We start from the raw sequence: 19,569 nt of genomic DNA on the forward strand, positions 1-19,569 counted from the left end.
AAAGCCAGAGCCAGATAATTAGAAACTTTAGAAGCGCAGTTCCCATGGCTATAGCCAGAGTGAACAACTAATTCTATTTGAACTAATTACGTTTCATAGCGCCGCGCTGTGATTGCTGCTCCGACGCTCAGCCTCCCCTATGTAACACGCCAGAGGATTTCATCACAAAACAGCACCGCCGATGTATTTTGGTCTGTATGAATGACAGTACAGCCGTACGCGTTAGCATCACTCTAGTTGCTTTTCACATACACATACTCATTCGCCCTCAAATCTATTTCATCCAACACCTATTAAAATCATAAAATTATTTTCAGCAATGCTCATTCCATGAGACTGGTGACATCATCAAAATGCGTCAGAAGAGATTTATAGCTACAGCTCTGAGATGCCTACAGAGACGCAGTACGGGACACAAATAATAAAAGGTATTGTCTGAATAATACAATAAGGATATTGATATTATTATTAAACCTCAGTGTATGTATCAGCACACTGCACTACTCCATTAACGCCTGCCTGTGGAAGATTTGTAGGAAATAAGAAGGAAGCCTGTCTGTCAGCCCATCTGTGTCTCCCTCCCTCGCTCTCCGTTTGTCAGCCTCTGAGACGTGGCTGTGTGTGGAAGCTCGCTCGCCCCAGTGAGAGGTGTCCAAGTCCAGGCCCACAGTCCAGGCTGACTAAATATAGCAGACAGTGACAGCAGGGGACCCTGTTCCCCCACCCCCTCTCGCTGTGGCACTTAGCAATGCTGTTTCACCATGAGGCTGAGCAGAAGAAGTTCGTCTTTGTGCTGAAAAATATGGGCCACGCTTATTCTACACGCAGACGCACATATGTATATATAGCACGAGCAAATTCTTACACGTGCGTACTTTCTTTCTCTTCTCTCTCACAAACCCAGTTTGAATGAGATCTGTGTAAGACTCGGTGAAGTGGAGGGAAGCGCTACTATTGCACAGATGCTGCAATGTGGGTCGTCTCATACGCGTGCATACAATGTAATATACAGAACAAACGCATAAGCAAGCTTCCAAGTTCTCACACAAATGCTACACAACATCACATACTGTAGGATCAAACCCATCTCACTGCAGTGGGAGGCTGAGAGGAACTGAGCAACGATCAGGAGCGACACCGCCACCCTCCAGGGTGTGAGGTGTGCCGCCTGGTATGTTGGACTGAATCACAAAGTGAGCGTGCCAAGCCGGCAGAGCGCTAATCATTTGCGGCAAGAAGCAAATGTCCTGTCAACATGTCATATACAATAAGTGGAGCAGCCCCGGTGGCTCAGCCATGAGCCACACACAATCACGTGCACACACGCAGGGTTGGGGTTTACCTGCTGTTGAGGGTACTGCATCCCGCCCATGCCCATTTGTCCCCTGCCCTGCAAGCTCATTGGATACCGGTGAGGAGGAGGCGATGTGTATGGCTGAGTGGGGGGGTAGGGTCCACCGCCTGGCTGCTGTGGGGCCGAGTAGGGGTTGTTGGCCATGCCGTACAGCTGCGAGCGCTTCATAGCCATGAAGTCCATGGAGGACACCTGTAGAAGACACGGAGAGAGATGAATTATAAGTCATCAGTGTTTCTTCCTAACGTCTTACAGTCCCTTGCAACGGTGCGTTGTGATTGGCTGACAGGTGTTTAAGTGAATCTGTGCCCCATCTGCCAGCTTGAACATAATGCACACGCTCCCACCACAACCACCTCCACTATATTTTATAACCGCACAGTAAGCGGAAGCCTCAAATTAACGCCTAATGCTCATAAATGAACTACAATAGGAGTTAAGTAAGAAAATATGTTTATTGCATACAGATCAGGGGCAAAATTTGCTGGAGGAGGGCCAAAACAGAACGACTTAATTAAAACCTAGCGCTCTGTTTTTAATGTCTCGGATACTTTTAAAAGTGTTGTAAATGTTGTTTAACGCAATGGGAAGCAATAGCAATAAAATTTCTATGGCCTTGTTCTCACAACCACATCCCAACGATGGCAATAATCACCATAGCACCACCTCCCCCACCCACCCCACCCCGGCTTCTTTTATTTACAGCAGATTGAAGAGTCAACGACTGTTACTGTCATTTGAGATTATGTAACGTAAATACATACAGTACAGTAGGAACACAGGATAGAGAATAGTGATAAAGAACCTCTTCCAGGCTGCACTTTGGAAGTTGGCTTCTGAAACGGATCAAAGCTGAGAGCGAGAAGGTGCTTTTGTTGAACAGCGGTTGTTTGGGGTTTCAGGAAGCCATTGCTGCATTCTGGTACAGTGCGTTAGGCTAATACTAATCTGTCACCCACAGCGGTGTGTTTGTCTGTCTGCTGGGCAGATAATGTGGAGTGCTTCTATCCGGCTTCTCTCCTTTTGACTCTGTCATGTTGGATTATATGTGATTTATGACATTTTGCTCCCACTGTTTCATGCGCTCCTCGTCCTTCATCTCCAACCAGCCAGCCAGCCAGCGAACCCCCCACCACCTCCACCACCACCACATGCTCCCTCCTCAGTTCCCTCTCTTCTCCCCAACTCAATATCACCTCGTCTAGAGTAGAGCAGAAATTGCTGCTGCCTCATATCGCCAGGCTAATATCAAGACGACATGTCAGGGGATGGGAGCACTTTATTCAGCGGGTTACGTGCGGACGGTTACGGTGCTCCACTTTTAAAGTGGTTTTGTCTACTGAGGCATGTGTGTGGAGTAGTTTGGACTATTTCGCCGAGTGTGGAGGAAAGAGGAAAACAAGTGTGTTTGGGTGGCGAGACAGACAGAGAAGGAAAGCGACAGAGGGCATGTTTAAAAGTTAGCATTGAGTTGTACAGTGTGTGAGATAAGAGGTTATTCTGCATATCCTGCATATCCTGCATCCTTTGCATTGTCATCTAAGAAAATTATTCCCTTGTGATTTTGGAGGGGCTAAAGACAAAGAAATCATGAACCATTGTTTATGTTTATGCTACTGTTTAAAAGATGACTTCACCTGAAAAAGAAACTTGAATTCATTGCTCTCTCTGCTCAACTTCTTATTGGGCACAAGGATGATTAACAGTCTGAATGGACAGAACAGAAATAGTCTGAGTATTCCTAAAGCTACTATACATTTCATTCTGATGTGATATTGATGTTGGTCGGATGCCAACACACAAGGTGAGGCGCTTGTTCACCCAGAACATGGACATTCAGGTCCACTAAACTCCATCTGCGTAAAAAGGCCACAATTTCCAGCTCCAAAATCCAGGGCACCGTGCCACCCGTGATGTGGGACACGCACCCCACCACCACCACCCCCACCTCCCCATTTCCATCCAGTCCTATGATCCATCTCAAGAGGTCTTCCCTTCTGTATGCCAAAAAGAGCTGAGCGTGAGTAACCCCCCCCCCCCATGCTCAAATGTTGCACTTAGAAAGTCGCTACACAGAAAACAACTTGAGGGTCTCAGCAGTGAATACGGAGAAGTGGATGCTCAATGAAACACACTCACAAAGACACAGTGTATTAGCTGAATTTTACACATACACGCTCACACTCAGCACACTTGTGTGGGATTCTTAAATAAAACAGCTGCAATAAAATTATATAGCACTATCTGATACATGGGTCCGTCAAGGCATTATCCACACCTGTCCACGGAGGCAAAAAAATGAGTATTCTCCACCTCCCCAAACAGGAGCCTCATATCTGCTCTCATGACAAGTTCCACGAAATGAGATTTCAGCCCACTGCAGCCTTTTCCTAGAGATATGCCCACCATTTCCCTCACACGACCAGGCAGGAGGAGAAAAAAAAAAGACGACAATTCTTGACAAATTGAAACATTATTTTTTTTCTTCCCTCGGAGAAATGGCTGTACTTAGGAAAAAAATTATGAATATGACACGAACTGAATCGTGTTTGTGCCAGGAGGGACAGCAGATAAAAAACTAGAGGGAATACACAGAAATTGTTTTTTATTTTCTTCAAATGTGTTTCTCACTTTTGTTCATCTGGGCAACGCCGTTCAATGGAGAAAGGGGAGGAGGCATGGGAGACAATAGTAATTCAATGGCTAAATTTAAAATTCAATTTATGAACTCTTCTCCAGCGCTTTGAGTCTCGTGAGCTTTTTTTCCTTCTTCTTTTTTTTTGCAAAACAAAGCCATTAAAACAGAACATGAGTGAAATTACTGTGGGGTGAAACCTGCTAAATTGCTTTTCAGAGCTCAATCGACAACATTTTTATGTAGCGAAAATGATTTTACTCCTTGCTTTAATGTGCTAAGTTGTTAATCAGAACGAGACAAAATGCTCGACACAAAAGGCTCAAATGTGCGGATTAGCAGACACACACTGGGATCAAACAAACATAAAACAATATTGGTGTAAAGGTTTATTGTTCTAATTTCATTCTGGAATGCAGGAATTATTTCTGAAAATCTGATTTATTGGCCGTGGTTAATGAACATGCTGGAACACGGTACACACACACACACACACACACACACACACACACACACACACACACACACACACACACACACACACACACACACACACACACACACACACACACACACACAAACTTATTTGCGAAAAGTTCACCACTTCAGAAATTGTCCACTTGGCAGCTGTTGGTTTAAGCTGGTTCGAGGAAAAAAAAAATTCAATAGGAAACGGTGAATGTCGCTTCTTCAAGCCATAATGTTCTGAGCGCCATGCACTCGAATTGCAGTATCTGAAGTACAACGTGCAACAGTAGCATCGTTTATAGTTTTCAGTCAAATGTAAAACAAACAAATTAGTCCCATGTTAAAGTAGCTGTGACTATCACCCTATAAAGACACATCAAGCCTGACTGTGTATGAAAATTAGCCCCAAGATGCCTTCTTGGTATTGATTGTCTACTCGTTTTCTTGGGGAATCTACTGAAGAATGCAGTTTTGTATCACTGTGTAATGAAACCATTTTACACTGTGTGTATTTGTGAGGAGAAACAAATAAGGATAATTATTGTCAGCGGATCCTCTTTATCCTCGGTGCCGTCTGTCTCTGGGGAATCAACATGCTGCATCCAGAGCCGGTTGGTCTGCTGGGACAGCTTCGTCTTTTATGTTATTTATTATGCCGCGCGGCACAACGCTCTCCAATTCGGATTGTACCGTGGGGCCCGGCGGTGCCACAGCCTCCAGAACAAAGCTTTGCGTTTTTAGGCTCGAAACCCTGTGTTTGGGCCTTGGGTTTAAAAAAAAAAAAAAAACAGGGTGGAAAGAGAAAAGATGGGAGAGGAGGAGAGAGGGGGAGGAGGTAGAGAGAGGAAAAGAGAGACTGCAGCAGTGGGCGAGTACAGATCGAGTTCCATATTAATGTGTGCAAATTCCCCCGCTCCTGCTGACTAAGATTAGAAAAATTAATTTCATGGATGCAGAGACAATACTGATGTCATCAAGCGGAGAGGAGAGGGGAGCAGCACTCTGTTAACTCCTCCCTGCCCGGCCTCCGTGAGGAACAGATCCCTCCTGAGTATCAGTTCATCAATTCATTCCACTGCCAGGATTCAATCACATTAACTCAGTGGTTAATACTAACAACAAAGCACGACACTTATCTTTAAAAGCCCTTTTTATCAACCTATCCCATCCTACAAAGGATCTTACAGTGTAGGTGTGTGGTGGAGAAACTAAGCTGTACCCGTGGTGGTTTTCCCCACCGACTGCTGCATCGCTGAAAGGACCAAATTCAGTAAACGACGTGCTGAAACGCCGTCTAATCCACCATCTTAGCATGCGCTGCCTTGTTAGTTAGAAGAGAAAAAGTCGTCTCGTAACGAGTGACAGTGTGAGAGTAGCGCCGGCCTGTGGGGAGCTGGGCAGAGCCAAATTGCCTTCCTTCAGTCCAGTATGTCTGGATGGCACAGGCAGCAAAGCATGAAGACTGGCCAGCGATGACGAGCGTGAAATTATGAGAGGAGAGTGAGGTGCGGGCGGTCTGAGCCGCGCAGGCGACGAGGCAAATGCGGACGTACAGAGTGTGCGTTTGGCAACGATGCTATGGGCCGAAGAAGAAAGGCAGACGGAGAGAAACAAGATAACAGGCTGCTGTTGCGCCGCCGACCCAGGCTCTTTTGTGTTTGGTGCAATGCACGTAATTGGTCTCTTTTCTCTATGCGTTGTCCTCGGAGGTGGTGATCAGTGTGCCCTCTGTGTTTGACACCGGCATTTATGGCACACACATCAGGGTGCCTGGAAAGACGCCCACGCTTTCCCATTTAGCAAATCGTTATGCATACAAGTCGGTGCTGTGTGTGCGTGCATGTATATATATATATAAATTGAATACTGTGCATCACATTGGGCCCTGCAGCAGTTTATCTCCTACATATTGTTGCTACAAAACACCAACATCAAACCACAGCTGCCACAGAAATTAGTCTGATGGCCAGACTAATTTTACGCTACAACAACGTCACACGCCACAGGAATTTCGGGACGCAGCTAAATATGCAGCACAGTGCCTCACTTAAAGGACAGCGTTGGGCAGAACATAAGGCATAAACAAGCAAAAGTAAATTACAGTCCCGCGAAAACCACACGCTGTCATCACAGTATCTCCAGAATGAAGCCTAGAGCCTAAAGGATATTTTGATCATTCCTAATTAAATACGTTTATTTTTATATAATGTTAAAACAGTGTTTATTTTGGTAATTATTTCATATTACCGTATATTTATGTCTGTAGTTGTTATTGATACCAACAACATGTTTTATACAGTAAATACAATAATAGAGTCCTTGATAAATGACCCATTCACACATTCAAAGTCTACAGTGTCATTGTACAAAGAAACATAAAAGACATGCATGACATAAAGTGTGTGTAATCCTCCCATGTGCATCAGAGGGATCGGTTTGTCATAGCCAACACAGAGATGTCATAAAGAGATGAGAGGAAGGGGGATGGACGAGGGAGTGAGGAGGGAGAAGGAAAGAAGCTGCTTCATCTGTCTCAAGTGAGATTGGGGTCGCGAGGTCACTGGAGCCCTTTTCCTTCTCCGAGACGGAGAGCTGAAGAAGCAACGGTGGGAGGATAAGGAAGAAAAAAAAAACTCAGTGACAACAGTGGACGCGGCTGACACGCCAGCGACACGTCATTAGTGAGTGAAAACAAATAAAATGCAATCGTCTGCAAACAGTAGAACGTGTGTAAAAACACGGGCTGCAAATTTGCCAGGCAGATCTCTCTCCAGGTTGCAGTTATCCAAGCCAAGTGTTCAGTCCAATTTACACTGCTTAACAAACAATCTAGCGAAAAGTGTACAGCATCTAATTCTAGAACTTACAGCGGATTTTTTCAGGGGACATTTTAAATAAAATGTCAAATTGTCTTGTTTTTAAATCTGACAACATTGAATTTTCGGTTTTTATATAGAATTTGTTGTGACAGCCCTGCTAAGTGTCCAGTACTTTCTTATATCTCAGTTCCGCTTGCTTCCTCGCCATGACCCTTGGACGGAGGGGGGCTGCCCCCAAAAAAAGCCCATTTCATCTAAAAGCCATGGCGGAACGAGAGGAATGCGCTCGTCTCTGAGCTCCCTGGGCCGCAGAACCCCGTGGAGAGACGCCGTTACGCAACCGAATGAAAGCAGGAAGAAGCGGGGGGAAAAGGAGACAAATAGGCACTACGTTTTTTCTGCCCCAAAGAGACAAAACAAGCTATTTAAGTAAATGTTCTGCCCTTTTTTTTTGCTCCCCACGTCTCCTGGGGCTGAGTCGAAATGCTGGTATTAAATATGCAGGATTGATTTCCTCTTCGTTCGAGGAAATCATCACCTTTGCTAATGGAATGGTACTGGAGAGGAACTGTGTTTCTACAACTTGGATAATTATGAACAAGCTCCCGTATCACCAAGTGTGTTTATGAATTAGCAATGGTTATTCATGATATTGTGCTCAGAGTAGGGTGAAAACACATAAGTGAATACTAAGTGAGCAGACCAACAGAAACTATGCTAAAGAGTCCTTAGGGGGCTTTCTCTGCCATCCATTAGTCTTCCCTGCAAGGCAAAGCTTAACGAGCTTCTCAGACTGGGAGGATGACCGTTGAAGGAGAGGGAGCCCCGTCTAAAGCGAGACCACAATAAGACCCCATTCTTGCTATTAAACTCCTCCAACTCCCCTCCGTGACTTGGAGCTGAGAGCAGGTGTAGTGTTGCCATGAAAAAAATCTTTCAGGACTTGATAAATAGCGGTATCTGCACAAAGCAAGATGTCAAACTAGGTTTACGCCGATGATGCAGTTAAAGAGTCTCGGCGCTAAAAAACAGGGATTTACATTCAGGCTGTTTGTTTTGGAGCACTGCCCAGTCCTCCGGGGTGGAACCATCCACACTTCTCCCGAGGGTGATCCATCACTTGAAAAAAATAACACACAAAAACGCAAATAACAAACAGATATCCTGACCTTCCTTCCTCAGGCGGATATTAGATCCTCATTAAAAGTCACCTGAAACAATTTGAACCAAATTGATTTCATTATCGGACTCGACACGACTCACAGGACCCCCGTGCCTGATAGCTCAGCGGGAAACTTACAAAGTTAATTGGAAAAAAATTGATTTTCATATATCCCCCCCACCACCCCCCTTCCTCCACTTGACCGTCGTAAAGTGACGCGGAGAGGGGCCCGCTGATGCACAGCAGTGGCGATGTTCAGCGTGGATGGGAACACAGCAGGTGAGAGACTTGAACAATGAAAATATATTCCAGCTTCCAGTAGTAGAATAGAACTGCGTGAGTGTGCGAATGGCTGTGACGGATTGTGTAATAGCAGGTTAAGGTAGTGTTTTTTTTTTTACTCTAAATCCCCTCACTGCTATCTCTTAACCTTTCAGCCTCCTGCATGCATGCATTCAAACATACCTCACCAAACAGCCACGATGTTCACAGCAGCAGCAGCAGCAGACGTGGCCTTAATTTTTCCCTTGTAATAAATGTGAGCCTCCAGTCTACCTTCTTGCTGTGAAGTCTTCCCCCAGAAATAGGCTCCTGACCTGGGTTAGGGGATATAAAATAAGATTCCCTTCCCCACCAGAGCCCCTCCAGGTCACCCTCTGGGAGGCCTCAACCTCACAGAGCCCGGGCCCTGACTGGGAATCAATCACCGAGGCTGGCTGGGAACATGAGGTGGGGGAGCCGGGTCGATCAATGAGAGGCTCGAGGCCTGTGGGAGCCCTGATGCATGGCCTGACTGCATATACACACCTCTGACTCACGCACAACTCCGCCATTCACTCCTATTATTGCTGAGCCCTGGGGCAGCTATGTTCACAGTGGACTGCTTGTGTCTGAGCGTATGAACGGCATATGACAGAGAACGCTGACTGGTATTTACAATGAGTGGCTCTTAATAACACACTGAAAACGACATCTGCTGTATCCAGTTTCACGTGTTCATCAAGTTTATTTTCTGAGACAAAAGCTAATTAAAGGAAGATTAATTTCTACTGATAGAGAAATTGGGTATTAAATAATGGGGCAACCACCTAGAGTACAAAATCTATGAGCCACAAGTCACGTGCGTTACACACTGAACCTTCACTAATGTTTAGAATTTTATTAAAGGACAGACATATTTTAAAGTGATCCATATACTTCCCAGGAGAGAAAGAAAGCCCTCGATGTGTGTGTGTGTGTGTGTGTGTGTGTGTGTGTGTGTGTGTGTGTGTGTGTGTGTGTGTGTGTGTGTGTGTGTGTGAAAAGTTGCACTTATCATGTCTTACACATTAGCGTACTGTCACTGTTTTGAATGAAAACATTGTTGTAACAGTGGTGGTGGCTATGACAAACACACACGCACAGCATGTACGTGAATGTCTGCCAGTACCAGCAGAACATGTGTATAGGCTTTGTGTGTATGTGTGTGTGTGTGTGATCAGTGTGTACCATCTGTGTCCAGATGTTGTGTAGAGAGCAGCCTGTGTGGACAGCCAGACAGTTGGCAGGCCTTCTGACAGGCCTGTGTTCCTTATTGATAGAGGGATCACAGAGACAGAAGAGTCGGCCGAGCTCAGCTAGACCACAATATTGTCCTCTCCGCTGTTATTCATCCCAGCCAGCCAGGAGAAAATGGGACGTTCTGAGCCAAGTTTATAGCTGTCATATCTGGGCCAAATAGGAGTTGAATAGGTTTCAAACATTTGGAAAGCAGCATGAGGAGCGTTTGATTTGTCATACAGATGCAGCCAGGGTCTCATGCCAGAGCTAAAGAATTTCACTGTATCTGAATGGTGGATATTTTAATACAGATGACAATGGAGCACAACCTGAATTGCACAGTGTAGTAACACCAGCGGCGAAAGGGTTGGACTGGTTATACTGGTTTTTCCGTATTTGTGGGGGTAAGATCCAGACAGGGTGCAGCATGAGGCAGTTGACGGTTTCATAATTTCCTCGCAGATCTGTCTCCCTGACCCTCCGCCATCTCCCTTTCCTCGTTTCTGCCGGAGTTATGGAGCGAGTTTATGGAGAGCAGACCCCTTTTTCCCAGGGCTTTGATCCGGAAAGTTCTACGGCTCTGAAAGGGTCATTCAAGGAGGAGCCATGTGGGCAGCAGTCTGCGTAAGTGAAAGCACATTGAGCCGCTCATTTTGGAACAGAGGCAAGAGGGCTAGCGCAAGAGGACCTCGGAGGATTTAAGGGGTTAGAAGGTGCATGTTGGGTGTGGGCACGAGGACTGCGCTTCACCTAAATGAGTGGGTGTGGGAAAGGAAGAGATACTTAGTACTAATCCAGGAGGGGGGGGCGTTGGAAAATCGTGAACTCGAAGCCTAACCAAAAGTTTCATCAGGCAATATCACAGCTCTCATATCTGTCATCACTCTTTCATCAAACCTCTCCGTCCCCTATACAAATTATTCATGCCAGCAGCTAAATGTATTCATACCATTCTGTTTACTTTATTACTCCACTTTTATTCTGCTCTTTTCCCCACATTTGTTTACAAGAATAAAAGCCTACTCTGACAGAATTATCCCTCTGCACAACAAAAATAAATCACAGCCCTTGCGCACACATCATTCACATTCAAAGAGCACAGCTAAATTATAGATGGCCCCTTTCTCCCCAAATATGCATTTCATTAGCATTTTCCTTTGCCTGTTGTCTTTTTTTTCCCCCTCCCGCGCGTGTGCGCGCGCATGTGTGTGTACGTGTGAAGGGAAAATGGGAGCACACTTGCAGCAAAGCAGGACGCGTCCCCTTTCCCAAGCCTAATTTAGGATTCAATTACAATACTCTTTAAAAAGCGTCGACTTCGCAATTAATTATTTTAAGATTAGCCTGACAGTAATGGGCCTCCCACTGAAGCCAGTCACTGCACGACTGGCCGCCTGCACTCCAGGACGTACACGTGCACGCACACCTTTTCTATCTCCTTTACTCCCTCAACACCCCACACCCAGCTTCCTTCCATCTCATCCTCATCACCTTCATACCCTCCAAGTCCTCTGTTGTGTTTTTTCTGTTTTTTCTACCTCCTGTCATTGCCGTGTTACACTCTCTTTTATTCCTTGTCACTCCTTTACCTGCCTTGCTTTGCGTCATGCTCTGATCTCCTTGGCGGCTGTCGCGCAACCGCTATTTCTTCGCTACAGCGGACAGCTTTTTACAAGCCACGGGAGCCTTCTCCCACGCCCTCCCGCGTCCCCGGGAAACGCTGAAGGATGAGCCGCACAGCCGCCTGTCACCGCTGCTGCTGCCAGGCGTAAGCAAAAAAAAAAAAAAAAAAAGTAAGACGCCGCCGCCATCCTCCCGCTTTGATTGGAGCCAAGCGAAGCATTTTTTCCTCACCTTCTTCCTCTCCGCTGCTGCTTTCCCTCCCACCACACACCAACAGCAACCCACCCTCCGTCACCCAACCATTCCTCGTTTCGGAAATTAATGTCATCATCCATCCCCTTTCTGCCTACACCTCAACAACCCACCCCCCCTCGTCACCCCCGGGCTAACCTCAGCCGAAGCCCCCGATTGTGTTTATTTAAATATTTGATATGTAAGCAGTCATAAAATAAATGTCAGAAGAAGGAGACAGAATACGCAGGGTGTGAGGAAGGAGACCATTACGGGTAATGGTTTTTGATGTACACACACACAACCCCTTAAAGCGTAAGCGCCCCCCCAACAACCCCAACTGCACCAGACAAACCTGCACATGACAGGGCTGAAATACTGGAGCAACAGGGGAATAGGAAAAGAGGGGGCTTGTAAAGTCTGAGCATGTGCATGCGTACGTGTATGAGGTAGCGACGCACACACGCGCACAGTTACACACTTGTTCGACTAGCGATATGGAAAATAGGTCCTCGCATGCACAATTGACTTCTAATACATTGTATACTCCTCAAACCATCCATTTACCAGGCATTGCAATTTCAGGGGCCCTGAAAGCAGCACTTTGCCAGCACTTTGAAAAATACCTTAAAAAAATCTCCAGCCTTCACAAATGCTCTCTCTCTCACTAACTGCCAATTCTAACATGTCTCTTAAAGTGACAACACAGGCTAGTTTCCCAGTATACTGAACGCCACTTTATTGACTTGCCAGGATTTCCATGCCGGACATTAGGCCTGCTGCTGCCCACCGTTTAGACACCAGCGCCGCTGCAGACGCGCACCCAGCCCTCCGCGCGCGCACGCGTCTTCTATCTAGTGGCACCCGAAGGATTACACGGCTGTGACAATTTCACTGATAAAAAATGGAAGGTAGGCGGGGGTGAATACATCAAGCGCAGCCGAGGGCGAGTAGGAGAGTCTCTCAGCCAACAACCTTGAGTTTCTCCTTGATGCCGAGATGCCGGAATACTGCAGATCAGCACAAAAACTGAAATCCCCAATTAAGACACAAGAATCATCACAAAACGTTCATTAGTGCCGATAGTATATTGGCCTGGCATTTCAGGCCCTTTGTCTAACAAGCTCCCTGGCCACAGCAAGGGGCTGCGGGAGGGCGAGTGACATTACATCAGAGGTCAAAAGTCAAAGAGGTGCTGCCAGCTGATGACCTCTGTCACCTTTAAATGATCCAACATGCCACATCCCCCTGTGATTTCCCCATCTGTCAGCACATAGAAATGGCTGAAAGGCTACACACACACACACACACACACACTGGACTGCAGCCTTAATTACTCCTACTTACATATATTAAAACATTCATCATGACATGACATGGATTCCTGCACTGATTACACACACCTACATATTTTCATATACAATGATCACATATAACAAATACCTCTGCATTATTTCATACACTGGTCCCTCCTGACTCATGCCTCCATTCCCGGATTCACTATTTTCTACACTTGCTTGCTGAAAAGTCTGCGACACATACACGCCTCCTGCTCCTCTCTGCCCCCTCCAGAGTCCAGGTCAGGGTGCACTCCAGAGTGTCTCGCCCTCTCCGCCGTTAATTACCACTAATTGGTCACGGTCGTTTTTCCCCCTGCTATAATGGAAACATTCATCTTTACTACTTAATGAGCAGGCAATGTAGTCACCAGCCAAGGTCACTCACAAGTAGCACCCCAAAGACAGAGAGACTTGGAAAGACTTGGAAGGGGGTTAAGAAAAAGAAGAGGAATAGAACAGCAGAGAGGGATGAAGGCGTTGTTTGTGCTTTAAACTGCAGCGGAGAAACTATGAATTTGCAGAAGTTTCCAGACATGACTGGGCTTCTTGGTATGTGGCCAATAGCTTAAAAAAGTCTGCGAGCTGTGGGAGTCTTCAGTGTCCGACACAAACCACAACACACAGGGAATTTCCAAAGTCAGACTAATTAAAATATATCTGCTATGCGAGGGTAAAACAACGGCTCCCTCAAAACAATGCTGAAGGCGCAGATTCACAGAGCTGTAAATACAAATTGTATTTCTTTAAAATGCAGAGAAAAGGCCCTCTTCTGCAGTTTATACACACGTAATTATCAAAACAATCGCTGTGATTGCGAGCGCAGACTCCGGCCCCAGCGGGTGAGAGGGCAACGCGTTGGCCGCCTCAGCCGCCATAAAACATCTAATTAGCACTGAATGCTTTAAATATTAGTCTCCGAAGAAGCAAGTTGCTGCCAGAAAGTGTTGCTTTGTTGTTGGGAACAACAGCAATTGTTTTGTCTTGGCTATTTAAAAAATAAAAGTCTATACACGAATCCAGTTCATGCCTGGGACGGACATTTTCTTTGGATTTGTCTTTACATCAGCGGCGACTTGTTGCTGTTCCATCGGCCTCAGAGAGTGAGAGGAAGCAGGAGGCGGTGGTGATGTTTGTAAATGGAACAGCTGCCTATGGATTATGTTAATGTGGTATTCCATGCTCCCCTTTGGCATGTGTCTGACATTACAGTAACCTTTGAATATTTAGCCAACAGTAACTTTGGATGTTCATTGAGCAGGGGAGACATGCGCCGTGACACACAGGAGACACACACACACACACACACACACACGAGTCAGATTAACTGGCGCACCGCTAGCATCTGGGCTAGCAGAATGTATTGATATTCCTCAGTCCTAAAGAAATAACACATCTATACACCACAATAAAGTTCACTTGTGTTGCTGATGCTGTATGTAATCCAGTTTATCTGGGTATTGTCAGATGAGAGGCTGATATTTAAAACACATGTGTGTGTGTCCACTGCACATAGGTCTTTGGAAGACGATGTGGTGTGAAGCAACCTACTCAATTGCGGTGATAAAATTGATCTAAATGAGGCAGCATTAAGCCAGGAGTGACCACTGGTGTGACCGGAGCCCATAAATCAGAAATATAACCACAGACTCTACTGTTCCCACACTCACGCCGTAAACAGTAAGTAAGAAACAACTTGAATAAAAAAGAAATATTGGCTGGGAAATACAGGTTGAGGTTGAGTCCTTGTATGTATCTGTGATAGCAATCGATACAGAAAAAAAAACAAAGTAGGACTTTAGGAAGCGGAAACAACAGACAAAACTCATTAACAGAAACCCTGTGCGTCGTCCACGTCCCGTGGTTTTTCTATTTTTGTCTCTACGTGCTTTACCACAGACTGCACCTTGCTGGTGTTATTTGCTTTGTCTTGTTTTTTTTTTTACGTGTAGCTGTGCAAACGGTCCCACTGTGTCAGCGCTGATTAGGATCAACTCAAACCAAGCAACGAGCTGTGCGACTCGGAGAGGCTGGAAACAGATATAGGTGTGCAACAGCTTTGATGTCTGAAGTGATGGATGCTGGTGATGATGATGATGATGTTATAATGAGTCTGTTCAGAAGCTGAGGAGACAGGGGTGATGATGACAGCGTGCAGTTCCTATGTAACCACACACACATGGACATATAGGTTGCACACATGCTTCTCCGTGAGAACGTGTTCACGTTCTGCACAATCTGGAAAGAACAAATTAGGGAAAAAAAAGAATCGTACCTTCTATAATAAATATACACATAGCTAATGAAGCAGCACTAGTAAAAGGTTTGCAGCCCTCATTCTGTTTTATTGTCTGAACAAGAATGTGAATAAAACAAACAAGGAAAATTACAATTTAATAATGGTCTCACATCTAACTCCAAGCTTTGTTTGATATATGGGTCCATTTTATTACTCAGAGTAACACAAAAAAATCTATTGCAATGTGAAAAATATGTGCACAAATTCTTAAGACACAAATAAAAACTCCCAAGATAATCTGGCAATTAACCTGTTCTGCTCACTTTTTGTTCAACTGGACAATTGCACAGTTCACTGGCGGTTTCCAAACAGGGAGAACATGCAGGTTTTGGCTGGAAATTTGAAAAAAAAAAAATGTCACGCTGACTCTTTGAATTGGCATTAATAGCCGCAATCAATAAAGTGCTCATTTCCAGAGGGACCGAGCCATATGCTTCCCATCTCGCTCTCTGTTGGCTGAAGAGGATGAAACGTAAGTGAGGCGGCAGTTATGGTAAGCAGCACGGCATCTCGGCAGATCGCATCCAGCGTATAAATATTCGATAGGCGATGCTGGCAGTCTAAATACTGAACTGACTGCTGGTCCCCGGGGAGACCTAGCTGCTGAAAGCCAGGGACGCAGCGGAGAAACCTAAAAGACCAAAAAGAAGTACGAGAAGAGATGACTCAAAAGTGAACCATCTGCTCGCTGGGTGTTTCGTTAACTACCGTATACATCTTAGGTAAATAAAAATAAATCAATCCAGGAAGATAATGCATAAATCAAGCCTGCTCTGGGTTGGCTGGGAGGCATGGGCTTCTCCCATTCAGCAGCTCCACATGGCTAATTAGCATATGTGAAGGTCAGCGTGGTGGTGGTGGGAAGTTTGGGACGACACCGCAGCGCCCAGCGACACCAGACCTGGAGCAGCGCCAGCCATACACACGCTACTGGAGCGAGGGAGTACGACACGTCTGCACGCGTGTGAGACCAATAGCGTGTAAACACGTTTTCCTCGCATCGTTTACGAGGCTGAAGCGGTTCGAGGTTCAGAGCGAGGGGATGGGAACCGCGCTGACATTTGCCAGCGTTTAGATACTGACTCTCCCTGTGTGTGTGTGTGTGTGTGTGTGTGCGTGCGTGCGTGCGTGAACTCGGCCAGGCCCATTCCTCAGAAGTCAGCAGCCTTCCATGTGACTCATTTCAGACATCGCCTACATGTCTGCATCGCTGGCTGCTCGTACGCTCGACCCTCTGCTCACCCAGAGAACGCAGCTGCTAAGTCCCCATGCAAGTCATAACCTATCATGACGAAGTGCCAATAAAATTTGCGCAAAACCATATGAAACTAATAATTGCACTCGTTTATGATTTTATTTGTAGAATATAAATGGAATCACATTTGTTATAACATAACATAACAATGTTACAAATATTGCTGAAAGAGATGTGAAATATTGTCAGCATTGGATGGAGTCAAAATTAACAAAATGTCCAGCAATGCTAATTTCTGGATTGTTCAATTCATTTTTTGTGTGTATTGAATTGTAAAAATGAAACATGTATGTTTGGGTTCATGCAACTGATTCCGAGAAGAGCAAACACTAATTTGTCCTTTTTCCTTATTCATGAAGCCAAATCAAACATGTTGCCACTAGGGAAAGCAAAACGTTGGCAGCAGTGGTTCAGTTCTAAGCCTCATCTACAGGTGTTTATAACCCCAAACCAGACCCAAGATAAATCCTTCAAATCCCAGAATGCCGGGGGACAGCTGACTACTGTTTTCACACGCAGTCGCTGATGTCAGCGGCGACGCTGGAACGCACCATTTCTGAAATACGCTAAATAAACACACTTGGGAGGGGAACTTGAAGAGAGGATCAATTGCTGTGATACCTTTTGGTTTTGATTTTTCTGCTCCCTCCTGACTCGGCAGCAGGTCGACCGAGGCAGAGCCGAGGAACAGGTGACACCAAATCATGGCTCGCTTGCAGTAATTAAATCCTTTCTTCGGGGCATTTATACACCAACCTCTGACTCGGGGGCATGTTGTGAGTGTACAGGGAGGCCAGCACAAAAAAAAAAACTGCTAATAATCCATAAGCTTACTTACAGAGACGTAACTGAACAGTTGTTTTGTTTTATTCGTATTATTTTTCAAAATCAGAATTAATTAACATTTTATGTAAACCGCATGCAGCGGACCGGGGATAACCCCAGCATGCCAATTACCTAAGCAGGCTCTGTGCTTCATCCAAAGAAGATGAAAAACGCTGCACCGGGCCCTTATCAGACGCAACAGAGCAAATTAAAATTTCACTCCAGTGTTGCTAATCAGCGCTGGGCTGGCTGGCCAAGACAGAGATGTAAACAGAACAACATAAACAAACCACTGACAGGAAGGGCCATGCGACAGAGAGAGAGAGAGAGAGAGAGAGAGAGAGAGAGAGAGAGAGAGAGAGAGAGAGAGAGAGAGAGAGAGAGAGAGAGAGAGATGCATGATGGGGTTCACGTTGGACTGCTTAGTGCTGACAAAGGGGCTTTACCCTGCTCCTGAATGCACACACGCACACGGGAGAAACCCAACGTTAAAGACACGCACCGTGGAAAAAGCAGCAACCCAACACACCTGCACGCCCGGACCCCATGGGCCGTCTGTCCAACGCACAACACGCACCATAAATTAAATCCCAGCAGCCACAGTCGGGCCCATCACTATGCACAAAAGCTCCCTGAGATAGCTGCATAATACAATGTGACATTGATGCATCGCTCCCATTATAAAGTCTTAGTTCGCATCACACTAATAATTCATAAGAGAGAAATATAAACAGTATGCACTGGAGAGCACCGCGAGCAGGGATCATTTCAAGGTAAGCACATTACGAAGGATGGGACTGGGACTGGGTCTTTGATGTGTAGAACCACGGAGCTTTGATTTCGACTTGGAAAAACAAAAGCAAACACTGAGCACAATAGTAGTAAATTAGCAGAAACTGTAAATATCCATTCACTTCTTTTTTATTAGGTCAGATTTTAAATTAGCTGCTGCTGTAATTATCTAAGTCTATTTTCAACTTGCTAGTCCCTCATTATTACCTTCTAATTACTTTTATTGTTCTCAGTGTGTGTTGCGTGTGTATTCTGATTAGCGGAGAGCAGATGGATTCTTGTTACATATATAGTTTGAAAATTATGGAGATGATGCTAACCTAAATAGGCCATTAGGATTCCAGAGATGCTGGTAAATTGCTGCTATAGGTAGTTGCCCCGGATTTGGAGCAGCTGACGTGCAGACAAGCACCCAGGCTGCAGGTCGGTGCCGTAGCCGAGCGCTGAGCATTCCCCGTTTCCCATCAACCACGTTAATTTGACCCGCACCTCTAAATAACATATCTCGCATATTGCTGATGTGTGTGTTCACACGTACGGCGCTCAGCGGTGGGGCTCTGTCTTCATTTTGTCGTGGGAGACAGTGGAGTAAATGAGGTGCACTCGTTTCGCTCACAGCTTGCTCCTGACGAGAGGCGGCGGGGAGGGAAATTGAATTCGAAAGAGGGGGAAACTGTGCCAACAGGTGACAGCAGCATGCTCCAACCAAACGCACTCTGAAGTGAAGCACAGTCATATCACGGGGCCAATTTGGAGGCAGTATTATGCACTACACCGCTCGCCTTTTCTCACACAGCCTGTCAGTGAAGTGCTACTGCTCCAAATATGAATTAAACATAGGGTTTTGTAGCATGAATATACTGCTAGTGAAATGTTAGTAGAGTCAGGAAGAAATACCGCAGAAATAGAGCAGCACATGCACTCACTCTCAAAGAGGGACAAAAAAACTTTCACAGCCTAAAATGTATGATTTGTCTGGAGCAGGATTTGGTGCAATTGTCTGAATGTAACTATGGACATAAACATCTCAAGTTAATTATTTTTAGAAGAGGGATCGCTGTGCTTTTCTAGTGACCATCTTATCAGCACATAATTTGCTACAATCAATACTACAGCAAAGCCTCCCACGCTCAAACATCCATTTCATTTCCCCAGCATCCAACACAAATTGCCTTTGATTGAAACAATGTAGGCTAATGAACTGCTTTTGTTTGGTGAGAGGAGAGGCAG

The 19,569-nt window shown here is 45.5% G+C and overlaps 1 protein-coding gene across 9 annotated transcripts in view; it reads right to left on the reverse strand.

The window, feature by feature from the left end:
* Positions 1–19,569, reverse strand: part of LOC114848041 (AT-rich interactive domain-containing protein 1B-like) — a 160,137-nt gene that overhangs the window by 107,575 nt on the left and 32,993 nt on the right. For all 9 annotated transcript variants that reach the window (XM_041069177.2, XM_041069176.2, XM_041069178.2 and 6 more), the window contains one exon: positions 1,343–1,546. In XM_041069177.2, the coding sequence (XP_040925111.1) occupies positions 1,343–1,537 (195 nt within the window). In that variant the 5' untranslated portion in view covers positions 1,538–1,546. The remainder of the gene's footprint in view (positions 1–1,342; positions 1,547–19,569) is intronic.

The sequence above is a fragment of the Betta splendens genome, chromosome 22 (genome assembly GCF_900634795.4).
Source record: "Betta splendens chromosome 22, fBetSpl5.4, whole genome shotgun sequence".
Taxonomy (NCBI): Eukaryota; Metazoa; Chordata; class Actinopteri; order Anabantiformes; family Osphronemidae; genus Betta; species Betta splendens.